Here is an 11,845-nt window from a genome sequence, read left to right as displayed (position 1 = left end):
CGGCCGAAAATTTGGTCGGCCGACGACCCATGCCGGAGAAGATGATGATGTGGCGTGTTAGGTGACTTGGCAGAGAGAGGAAATGAGATGGAGGAGTGAGAGTAACGGAAAGTTAAAGATAACTGAAAAAGGGGGTCATATAGGAATATTTGCTAAAGTAGGGAGCTAGGCAGGAAGCTGGTCACAAAGTTGGGGGTCATTTGAAAATTAACCCATCTATTAAAAAAGATGTATTTGGAAACAATTAATACGAAACCAATTTGGAAACAATAAATACGAAAACCAATGTAGAATGGGAGAAATATCTTTTTTAGTTTTGTTAGTCACTCCTATGTGTTAATATTTTTTCTATCATAAGACTTTTTATATTTTTATATTAGAGGGGATGATCAAGAGATTGAGTATTTTGTCTATTAACCTTAATATAACGGACCAATTAAGCTTTTATTTTATTTTTATAGACTTTGCCTTTCTCTTACTTCGTTTTCAATGATTTTTAGGATTTCAACGTTTTAATAAGTTAAAATATCGATACAGTGTCGAATGACGTCACAACATTTTGATGATTGAGATATTTGAGCATAATTAGCACATAGATCCTTTATAGAACCTAATGATCTTGCTAAAACAAGGTTAGTGTTGTTGTTCAATACGCATATCTGGATACAATAATCGTTTAAGTGCGTTTCAAAAATTAAATATACATTGTTTTATGATGATTTACAAAAAAAAATCTTGAAAGACTAAGTTATTTGGATATTGTTGTCAGTTTGTCGCTAAAGCACTTAATGATTCATATATTCTTCACATATACATTAAAAATGAAGCTGAAATCAAGCGTACTTGAGTTGTGAAATCAATTACCTAGATCATAGTTCAACAAAAAGAATCACCTCGATCATTCAGAAGCACAAAATCAACAACCCATATTAATTTGAAACAATGTCTATGGTACAAAACCAGATTGTGTACTTCACCTTAATCAAATATTATTTTGTTTATTTGTTTCATATTTGCTATTTTTTTTCTCCTAATTGTAGATGAAGTTATTACGTGGATACAAGAGTTGGGAGTAATTTAAATGATCCATAGTGGTTTTCTTTTCCAATTTCAAATATCATAGTCAACTCGTGCATTTGATTCCGACTCAAACTTATGGCATTTGCATTTTTGGACTCTTTTGTAATCTGAGTAAAATAAATCTCAACTATACGAGCCTATTATTGGTTGAAACAACCGGAAATGACTATTTTACCACAAATTTGTTCTTCGGATTGAGACTCCAAAAAAACAACAATATATTAAAGGGTTTTATTATGTTTTCCATAAATGTCGTTTTACATAGATTGAATCATCAGAAATCCACGTACGTGTCAAACGACGAAGCAATTAAACTTAATTAGTCCAATAACATTATTCGTGCCGGAGGCACGAGTTATAACTAGTTTATGTATATTTCCAATTGTTATTTTGTAATTGTAGGATGAGAAAAGTCATCTATGTTTTTTTTGTTGAAAGAAAGTCATCTATGTTAAAAGAGATGAAGATTATTTATTTGAACTTGTTTTATAAGTTTACATGGAAGTGTAATTTTTTGTAAGCTCAATTAGCAATGAAAACACTATCTTGAATGCTAGTTCTTGTGCGGAGAAAAATAAATCATCTTGAAAGGGAAAAATACAAGTAAAAAATCAATTTTTTTTTTCTTTCGTTCATATTTGAGAAAAACAACAATTATAAAGTACAATCGCCATAGAGATGACATGGAAGATTGCTGATCCCTGAAACCCTAAAAATGATAGCCAGGCCAGGCAGATCGATCGAATGTCTAAACCCCTAAAATGTTTCTTTCTATTTCCCCACTGCCTGATGATGCCCCATTTTACCAACCAAACAAATGGGGAATAATTACAATATTTTCTTGCTTATCCTTATAATGTAGAAGCAAAAGGCCCAAAATCTTGTTCACCAGCATCAGTATTAATAGCAGACTAGTAGGTGCAGACAGTGCAGTGCTATCTTTAGATTCATTAGTTCCAAAACTTGTTATTGAATATATAATTTGTGCCCAAAAACAACACATTTGGCCTAGTGAGTTCTCTCAGTTCGGCTAAATTCAATGCATTATACCGTGTACATTTAGTTTCGCTTAGAAATCAGTTGAAACATGTAGTAACGGTTATATTTAGACATACCGACCATGAGTCGTGACCATCCTATTACGACTGTAAATAACAAACAGGAAAGAGGATGAAAATATAATTGCTCTTTGGGTTATAAAAAAGAAATTCTTCATTAGCACCCGTGTTGGTGTTAGGTGCAAGTGTCACGATAGAAGATCTTTCAGACTATTAGGTATAGTGAAATTGGAAAAGAAAAAAAAACATTTATATCAACACCATTGTTAGGTGCATGTGTCATGACAAAAGATCTTTAAGATACAGTGCCGTAATTCCATTTATATATCGAAATAACATCTAATAGTCAATATCAAATCTAAAATTAGCATCCATGAACTACGTATCTACTAGATCTAATGAGTTCTCATAGTTTGGCTAAATTCAACATATTATTAAATCTATTCAAGTTGTCTTTGAAATCGTCGGAACGATGCTAGAGCTATTATATTTAGATAGAATAATGATCCCACTACTACTATAACCAGCAATCAACTATAGGCTAGACATTAAGATCAACCTCTACGCTGTTTACCTGCGTACAGATCGCCAGATCGGCCTGGAACTCATTACCTTCTCTCAGCAAGTTTCTTGCTATTAATGATGTAGACGCATCGGAATTAAAGAAGAACAATAAAATAAAATAAGAACAATAAAGAAAACGATAAGAAACGATAAAATAAACTAAAATTCTTAATAACTTCAATGGTTTTTCTCTTCAAGGTAAATAATAAAATAGACTAGACCTCCTTTTATAGGATAACAGACTTTCCTAGATAGACTCAAACTAGGATTCCTAAATAATAAAATACTTAAAACATAGAAACTTTTAAATAAAGAAATACCAATTTAAAGTAACTTCCTAATCCTATACTAATTAGGACCACTATTGTGGCCGACCGGGACATGGACACGCGTGGACGTGGGCCCACGTGTTATGCGCCTGCATCAGCACCCCGTTCCCCAGAAGGTTCGTCCCGAACCGATTGTTGGATGGAGGTAAGTTTAGTAGATCCTTCTGCAATCGGCAACAAGGTGATAATATTCTTCTTCCATGGAAACTCATAAACATTCAAACGTCCTTTGTAAGTAGCATCCACATCTGATTGCCAAGGGCGTCCCAAAATAATATGGCATAGATCCATGTCGGTAACATCACAAGTAATGTCAGACAAATAGAAAGAGTCAATAGAGAGTGAAAAGGTACACATGCGATCAACACGTGTAGCAGTACCGGATTGAATCCAAGCAATACGATAAGGATGTGGTTTTGGAATAGTAGGAATACCAAGTAAGCAACTAGTCTAGATGAAATCAAATTCTCCACACAACCATTATCAATAACGATAGTACAAACTTTGTTCAAAACCGTACCTCGTGTAACAAATAAATTTTTCCGTTGAGAATGATCGTGTTCAAGTGGAGTAAAAAGTACCCTACGAGTTACTAGCATAACACAGTCACCTGAATCAGGGTCAATATTGACATGATCGACCTCCTCATCGTCTGAATCCAATTGATTATGTTTCTCCACTAAGTTTGCTTTACCACGTAACGGGCAATTATTAGAATAATGACCTGTTTCAAAACAACGAAAACACTTACCCGGAGGTGGTTTTTTATATGGGTTCTCAGTACTATTCTTAGATCCGTCATCCGTTGGTTTTGATAGATCGACATCATCTGGAGGTGGTCGAACAATATTGGGACGATTGTAGTTCCCCCGATAGATTGATCGAGAATCGGACTCAAAAGAACGAGCCACACTAATACATTCAGAGACGGAAGAGAAAGGACGGAGGTTGACAAGATCCCTAATGTCACCCCGAAGGCCATCTTTGAATTTTTCCAATTTCATGGATTCTGTATCGGGGAGATTAAGTCGAGTACTCAAACACTGAAACTCGGAAGCATATTCTTCAACTGAACGTCGACCCTGACGACAACGAAGATATTCCAAACATAATTGATTTTCGTAATCAGGAGGGAGGAAACGTGCCATCATAAGCGGTTTAAGTTCAGACCACGAGGATAAGGGAGGAAGATTTGATAATCGCCGTTGTTCAGATTCCTGTTTCCACCAAGTTAAAGCTGTTTTTGAAAGATATCTGGTAACACATCGTACATGTTCTTGCCCGTGTACCTGCATAACATCAAAGAAAATTTCCAATCGGACAATATAATCCAAGAAGTTTTCAATGTTAATGGAACCGTCATATGCCGGGACGTCCATTCGTATACGGTAAGAATAATAAGCTGGTGGAGATCATGATCTTCATCGGGATGGTGGTCGTCGGGTTCGGTATAAGTGGGACGTGTTGGAGGAGCTGTACGATTTTGTTGCATGGGTCTATTAAGGTTCGGTTCTCGGTAGTTGAAACGGGTATTGGATCGATCGGGTTCATAAGATTGGGTTTGGTTGTGAAGACGAGGTTCAATACGGTACGGTGGGTAGTCGGGTTCATCGAGGTGGGTTCGGTGTTGGACACGAGTTTCCTCTCGGTTATGGTGTTGGGTTAATGGGAATTCAGGTTCTCGGTTATGAGGAGGAGATGGGAAATCGTTGGGTCGGTTGGTGAATGATTCGGTTAGCCGGGTTCGGGAAGGTGGATAGTTGTTGGAAAAACGTTGAACTTGGTGGGTGAGGGGTTCCGGTTCTCGGCTTTGAAACGGTTGGTGGGTTTCGGTTCGGTGGTTTGAAGAGGAGGCACCTCGGTTTGGTGTGGGGTGGGGAGATATGGCTTGAGAGTGTTGGCGAGTGGGTGTTTCATTGTTGTTTCTCGAGAATTCAAGGTCACGGTTTGGTTGGTGAGTCTCGATTGGGAGGGTGGTTGGTGAGTAGTGTTGCCGAGGAGTATGGAAGGGGTATGGTTGGGTTGTATTCGGGTTGGTAATGGATTGGTGAGAGAACGACTCGGGTCGGGTTAATGTGTGTTGATCGGTGAAGGAGAAAGGTGGTGTGGTTGGAATGGTTGTAGGGTTTGTGTATGATAATGGGAAAACCGGTGAGAGTGGTGGTGTAGGGTTGGTGTATGAACAAATCGGTGGTAGGATTGTAGTCGGGCATGGGTTGGTTATGGTGTGACCGAATAGGGGTATTGGGATTGGTGTGGTGATGTCAACGATTGTGTTGGTGGTGGTTGGAGGTGGTTGTTGTGATGAGGTTTGAATAGTAGTAGAAGGGGAAGGAGTGGTGGTGGAAGAGGGAGACTTACATATCCCTTCGAGTTGTTTAGATAACTTCATAATGGACTCATTGACTTCATCGAATCGATGATTGATATGGTCGAATTTTTCCACGTTTTCCTTCTTGTAATTATCGAAAGCTTCTTCCAATTTTGTAACCGCGGATAACTTCTTGTTGATGTTGTCCCATTCGGAGGCAAAAGTTGGTGTCTTCTCTTTAGTTGATGTAGCAGGAACGGTAGTATTAACCATTGTGATTGGTTAAAAAGAAAATATGGCTCTGAATACCACTTGATGTAGACGCAGCGGAATTAAAGAAGAACAATAAAATAAAATAAGAACAATAAAGAAAACGATAAGAAACGATAAAATAAACTAAAATTCTTAATAACTTCAATGGTTTTTCTCTTCAAGGTAAATAATAAAATAGACTAGACCTCCTTTTATAGGATAACAGACTTTCCTAAATAGACTCAAACTAGAATTCTTAAATAATAAAATATTTAAAACATAGAAATTTTTAAATAAAGAAATACCAATTTAAAGTAACTTCCTAATCCTATATTAATTAGGACCACTATTATGGCCGACCGGGACGTGGGCACGCGTGGACGTGAGCCCACGTGTTATGAGCCTGCATCAATTAACATACCTTATTTTTTTAACAAAACATAAGATGATGAAATCATGCAATTGATGCCCACCCATGTTGGCTTGTTGGAAGAATGTGCCAACTCTCCTTGTCAGATTTAGCTTTGGTTGGCTGAATTTTGTCTCCTCTTAAAGATTCTCAAGTTTCAATTTCTTAATCAATCTTGGCTATTTTCACATTTGAATCCAGAGGCTTCATATCAAAACTTCAATTCGTGAGAAAACTCGATTTCATATTTGCTTTGAGGTTGAAAGTTGTGATCTCAGATTCTCACATTGGTATTGAGAATAAAAACTAGATGAAACCTAATTTAATCCCAGCTTCCATTTTAGTCTCTAATTCTGCTCCTTTTTACCTTTTATTTTTAATTTTAATTTATTATATAAGTATTTATTATATAAGTATTTGTTCATGGTCCATCTTCTTCCTCAAAGATAGGAAGCAGCGGACCTCTTCTTAGACCCACATCCTCCTCCTCTTCCCCTTTTGCTTAACATCCACTTATTAGACCCACATCCTCCTCTTTCCATTTTGCTCATCATCAAACCCCCCATATTATGAATTTTAACACGAAGACCAAAGATGAAGCTAAAAAAGCCATGGCAAACTTCACTTATACCCTCTTCAAAGCAATTTACCATTCTTCCCAGATAACATCATAGTCATCTTCGTCGGCCTCTTCAGTGTCATCAACAGCTAACGTCTATTCGTCAAGGACATCTGGTAGGTGACTAAGCAAACTACATATGTAAATATCATTTGGTCTACGGCACCATCGGTCGTCATGCACTACCTTTTTAGTTTTTTTCTCAATTTGTTGAACAATAATAATAATAGTATATGTATGGGGTAGAGAGAGTGGAGTTGTTTACTATACAGTACCTTGTATAGTTTCAAGAGACGAATATGAATGCCCCATAGATTTCTCACGATGAGCCAACATGAGAGCCCTATGTTCTTCACACAACAAACCAGCCAATTCCTTTTTGTTGAAAAAAGAAAGAGGTAATTAGTAGTAAATTATGCATAGATAGATAATTCCTCAAGTAAAATTGATTGATTAATAATAATAATTTAGTAGTACTACTAGCTAATTAGTACCTCCAACTGGTTATATTCACGAACGAAATTTTCGAGGAATAGTTGTGTAATTTCACTCGGAAGATTGAACTTGAAATTGATCAGACGAGCATGCACCTTGTTGAATACATCATCCAAATTTTCCATCCTCTGTTCATGATGATCGAAAGCCTTCCACTTATTAAAAGAATAAGAAATATCTTCCCTGAAACAATAACAACATTGAAACAATAAGAATATTAAAGAGCAACAACAACATCATAGCTAGGGTTTAGAAAACCTAATGGATACTACAAAGATAAGATAAAATCGAATATATTAGTATATATATAGTTAGACCTCCTCCCAAGGTGATATGTGGTGGTGGTGCATTAAACATCATAATAAATAAATAAAATCATGGTAATAATTTCCTCAAAAATGATGCTATGCCCGGCGGTTTTCCCGGCCGAATCCCGGCCAGCCGAGTTGGCAGTCCAACCGGGCATAGCATCCTGAGTTGGCAGAGTGAAAGGGTAGTTCTACAAATTTCACAAATCGGTCCCTCAAGTTTTAAGCTTTTTGAGTTGAGTCCATTTTCAACTCAAAAGCAAAACACGGGATTTCATTCCCTCTTCCTCCAGTAGCTAGGGCAAAACTTGATGCTATTCTCTAAAATCGATTTCAGTTAGGTTTTGGTTCATAATCACTCGAGAAATACCTCTTCTTCACTCGATTCCAACCCCAGGCATTATCAGGTAAGTTCATCCACTCAAAACCGATTAACATAACTAGTAAAACCTAGTAAAATTCTAGGGTTTTATAGGATAGTAGTTTCAGGGTTGAAGACCAGTTCGTTTTTGAGTTTCTTAGTTTCATTTGCTTGATTCTAAAAGGGTTATGCTCGAATTTTGACAGAACTAGGGTTTTGCTCGATTCCATCATCAGGGAATAAGCCGCTCGCCTCGCTCGTTCAGTTGGGTTTTGCTCGATTCACATTGTCGGGTTTGATTTGCTCGAATCCATCATCAGGTAAGCTCATTATCTACTTCCAATTGGATTTTCATCAATTTTGGTTGGTTGAATTCCAACTTTTCTTTCTGTTTCTTTCTCAATTTCTCTACTTCAACAGAACTAGGGTTTTGGATTATAAAGAAAATTGCATCAATTTATAAAGAAAGTATGGCTTGCTAAGATGTGATTAATAGTATGGCTTGGTAAGATGTGATAAAGAAAATTGCATCAATTTATTTGGGGATTTTAAAGAAAATTGCATTAATGTATATACTGAAATACACAGTTTTGTATTAGGAACCACTTGTTACCCAAGCTACAATATTGGTGAGATGTGATTAAGAGTATGGCTTGGTAATACCATACCATAGTTATGTTTGAAAATTTTAATACATGAGTTGTGAAATTTGATGTGATTTGAACATTAGTTAAGATTGATTTGAGACAAATTTTGACCTTTTTTATGGTTTAAATGGGTGATTGAATTTGATTTTGGCGCGATGTGGTTCAAAAGAGAGAAAAATAGGATCTTATTATGTTTTATTTGTCCAAACATGTTGTCAATTTTGTGTATTCCCGTTAGTCTTAGTCTTTTATCATGTAAATGAGACGAAGAAATCAAAATGGAAAGCTGGGATTACTTCTCCAGGAGAAAAAGAAAATTCTGCTTCGAAGGATGAAGTATCCGACAGCATCCAGCCCTGAAGTATACTAAGAAAAAAGGATAAAGTGTATGCTCATTCTTTTGCTTGAGGCGGAAGCTGCACTTGAGGCATGAAAAAAACCTCCCGAAGAAACTAACCCACATATCATCAGAGAAGGATTAGTTATCGATGAATGGGTAAAACTAGCTCACCATCTCATTCTTTTTCTTTTACGAAATATTCCACATATATATACTGATATCTCTCTGTTTTCTCCCTGTTTTTCGTTTTTCAAAGAACGAAGAGAAAGATACCTTGCAAAGCAACAGATTGAAGGGATCGATTCGTTGTAAATTGCAGGATGCAGATGTTGTTGAAGATGTTTAATCTCGATCGTATCATTTTCGGTCCCTGTAACACCCCTATTTTCTTGATATACCAAATTGGGTGGAAATAATAAAAGTCTTGGTCAGTTTTGTTTAGATGAAATACTAGTGGGTTTAAAAACCCTATTTCTCTTCACTTTTGAGGAAACCCTATAGAAAAGAAAGAGGGTGCAGCCGCTCCTTAGTGAAGGAAGGAGGAATAAAGAAGAAAAGTGATGGAAATAGAGTTCTCTAGTGAGAGAACAAGCCATGGTTGTGGTCTTAAAGTCATCTAAGGCGAAAAGAGGTAGATTTCCTATCTCCTAATTTTTTTGTAGGCTCTTTCAATTTATTCCATGATAGGTATAGTATTGTTAATCACATGAAATAACGATTAAATGGCTTACAGATTAGTTTTATCTAGAATTTCATAAAACATATAGACAGGACAGTATTTCGGTCTAAATTCAACTTACATCTGGTGATGATATATGAAGAATCTCGGTGTGATTCTTATATTTTTGGAAAGGTCTGTTTGTCTACTTTCTAGTAGTTCAAACGGTTTGTTAATCCGAGTTCCGAGTGAAGAGTTACGATAGTTTTCGTAAAGGTGTCAGAACAGTGTCTACTGCAGTCGGTTTATATTAAAATTAAATCTGGTGTAGATATATAATGAATCTAAGTGTGATTCTTATATTTTTGGAAAGGTATGTTTGTCTACTTTCTATTAATTCAAACGGTTTGTTAATCCGAGTTCCGAGTGAAGAGTTACGATAGTTTTCGTAAAGGTGTCAGAACAGTGTCTACTGCAGTCGGTTTATATTAAAATTAAATCTGGTGTAGATATATAATGAATCTAAGTGTGATTCTTGTATGTTTGGAAAGGTATGTTTGTCTACTTTCTATTAATTCAAACAGTTCGTTAATCCGATTTCCGAGTGAAGAGTTACGATAGTTTTCGTACAAGGTGTCAGAACTATGTCTACTGCACGTCGATTTATATTAAAATTAAATCTGGTGTAGATATATAATTAATCTAAGTTTGATTCTTATATGGTTGGAAAGGTCTGTTCGTCTACTTTTTAGTAGTTCAAACGGTTCATTCATCCGATTTTCGAGTGAGAAGTTATGATTGTTTTCGTACAAAGTGTCAGAACAGTCTCCGATGGACGAATTTATTGAGATAATTCACATGGTTTCTGTTCTTTAGGCAATGTATCTCCTAGGTAGATACCTTCTAGTGGTGAGCCTATGTTTGTTAATTAATATTTTTATTTGCTTGTTTGAGATTGCGATCCACGTGAGGATCTACTATAAGCATCATCCCTTCTGACTTGTCATGTGTTGTTGACTTGAATTGTTTGGTGAGTTTGTTTGTAAGTCTTGATAAGAGTCAATGTTTGTTGTGTATTGGTCTGAGATACCTGAACAAGAGTTTGATGATTGTGTCTTTCGACATAATGTGGTTGTCGACGTACATGTCAAGTTTGTGGCCATAAAGGTTTACCTTAGTTAAAGGCATGATATTTTCTATCTGCTGAAAAAAAAAAAATCGTTGTATTATCAGGGTTAGTATTAGATTAAAATAATACGAGAACCCGAAAACCTAATAATTAATCAAATGACATAAATTATTAGTTTCGAGAGGGATTGGATAAATCTGATATATTATGTTAGTATTCACCGTTAAATTTCAGATAATGCCAATAATGAATATGAATGCAATGCTTCCTTGATTGGGGATTGAGCTTGCCTACCCGAGACTTAGGTTTGAGGAAATCTACTGCGGTTGGGTTTTAACCCAGCTATTTTGTTTTTCAGGTATTGATTGTTCACTCATGATAGGTGTTGCTCGTGGATCCAGTTTGAAGGTCTCAAATCTTCGATTTCAAGGCGGTTAGCTTGAGATTTGGGATTTGGGGCGCTACAGTCCCCTAGTGGTAGTAATGGGAAAGAAGAAAGGGGTTTAGGTGTAAAGGTTCAAGTAGATGATGACAATAATAATTGTGGTTTTTGTGTTCTTAAATTTTATGAATAAAGAGTTCCTTTTTACATGAAACCCAACTATTTTTAAAGGAAGCTTAATCATATCTGCTACTTGCATCACATTTGAGTTGTTGCTTTGCATATATGCTTATATTAGTGCAACAACTGTATAATGGATGTGGGTGCTTTCGATGTTAACAGAATGAAATAGTTGGGATATTGCAAAATGAAGAAGAATTTTGAAGACGAACAGGAAGAAAGGCGCAACTTCAATTCCTGATAAAATATGAACTAGCCTATAATAAGAGTTGCATAATCATAGTACTTCAGATACAAATGGTTTATGGTTCACATTTCTTTTCCTCATTATCTGAATCCGACTTGTCTTCCCTTACCTTTTCGAATTCCTGCCATTTTTCTTGTTTGAATTCATGTACAATGAAGTCTAGAGATTTAAGTTTCTTGGTCTTTACTAAGTTTTTCGTATCCCACTAGTGATCGCCTGTTCTTAAGTTAGTAAATGAAAAATAAACAGCTAAAAATAGCCTTTCAATTGGCACGAAATCTTCATTATATGACTAACAACAATATCACAGTAGCCTTAGAATATAAACAACATTTTTTTCTTCTCTCTATTCTATCCACTACCATGTGCATACAACACTAAAACACTTTGCTGCGTCGTCTGTCTCAGTCATCCATTCATGTTTTCAGAACCCAAAAACACTTTTCTCTATAACTGCAGAGGATGTGTCAGCACTG

At 36.1% G+C, this 11,845-nt stretch overlaps 1 protein-coding gene and 2 long non-coding RNA genes across 5 annotated transcripts; 2 read left to right on the top strand and 1 right to left on the bottom strand.

Annotated features, from left to right (window-relative positions):
• Nucleotides 1–2,855: 2,855 nt before the first annotated feature.
• On the bottom strand, nucleotides 2,856–5,647 carry LOC147539757 (uncharacterized). The gene is made up of 2 exons (XM_086644092.1): nucleotides 5,393–5,647; nucleotides 2,856–4,320 (listed from the first exon to the last, which is right to left on the bottom strand). Exon 2 carries the CDS (start codon nucleotides 4,180–4,182, stop codon nucleotides 3,250–3,252), a length of 933 nt encoding a protein of 310 aa, XP_086500218.1. The 5' UTR covers nucleotides 4,183–4,320; nucleotides 5,393–5,647; the 3' UTR covers nucleotides 2,856–3,249.
• Nucleotides 5,648–7,649: 2,002 nt separating this feature from the next.
• On the top strand, nucleotides 7,650–9,144 carry LOC147539756 (uncharacterized). Of its 3 annotated transcripts, none has more exons than XR_015226154.1 (4): nucleotides 7,650–7,832; nucleotides 7,993–8,149; nucleotides 8,738–8,929; nucleotides 9,030–9,144. It is a non-coding gene; the product is annotated as an uncharacterized LOC147539756 (long non-coding RNA). The 3 variants fall into 3 exon arrangements; XR_015226153.1 differs by having other exon boundaries at nucleotides 7,676–7,832; nucleotides 7,993–8,106; nucleotides 9,037–9,144; XR_015226152.1 differs by having other exon boundaries at nucleotides 7,676–7,832; nucleotides 7,993–8,106.
• Nucleotides 9,145–9,155: 11 nt separating this feature from the next.
• LOC147539755 (uncharacterized) lies at nucleotides 9,156–11,156 on the top strand. Its single transcript, XR_015226155.1, has 2 exons — nucleotides 9,156–9,404; nucleotides 10,919–11,156. It is a non-coding gene; the product is annotated as an uncharacterized LOC147539755 (long non-coding RNA).
• Nucleotides 11,157–11,845: the final 689 nt, after the last annotated feature.

The sequence above is a fragment of the Eschscholzia californica genome, unplaced genomic scaffold, assembly GCF_041429995.1.
Source record: "Eschscholzia californica isolate CP2 unplaced genomic scaffold, dmEscCali1.0.p SCAF_5, whole genome shotgun sequence".
Lineage (NCBI taxonomy): Eukaryota > Viridiplantae > Streptophyta > Magnoliopsida > Ranunculales > Papaveraceae > Eschscholzia > Eschscholzia californica.
The sequence above is the reverse complement of the archived record's forward strand: the minus strand, read 5'-3'. Positions and strand labels throughout refer to the sequence as shown.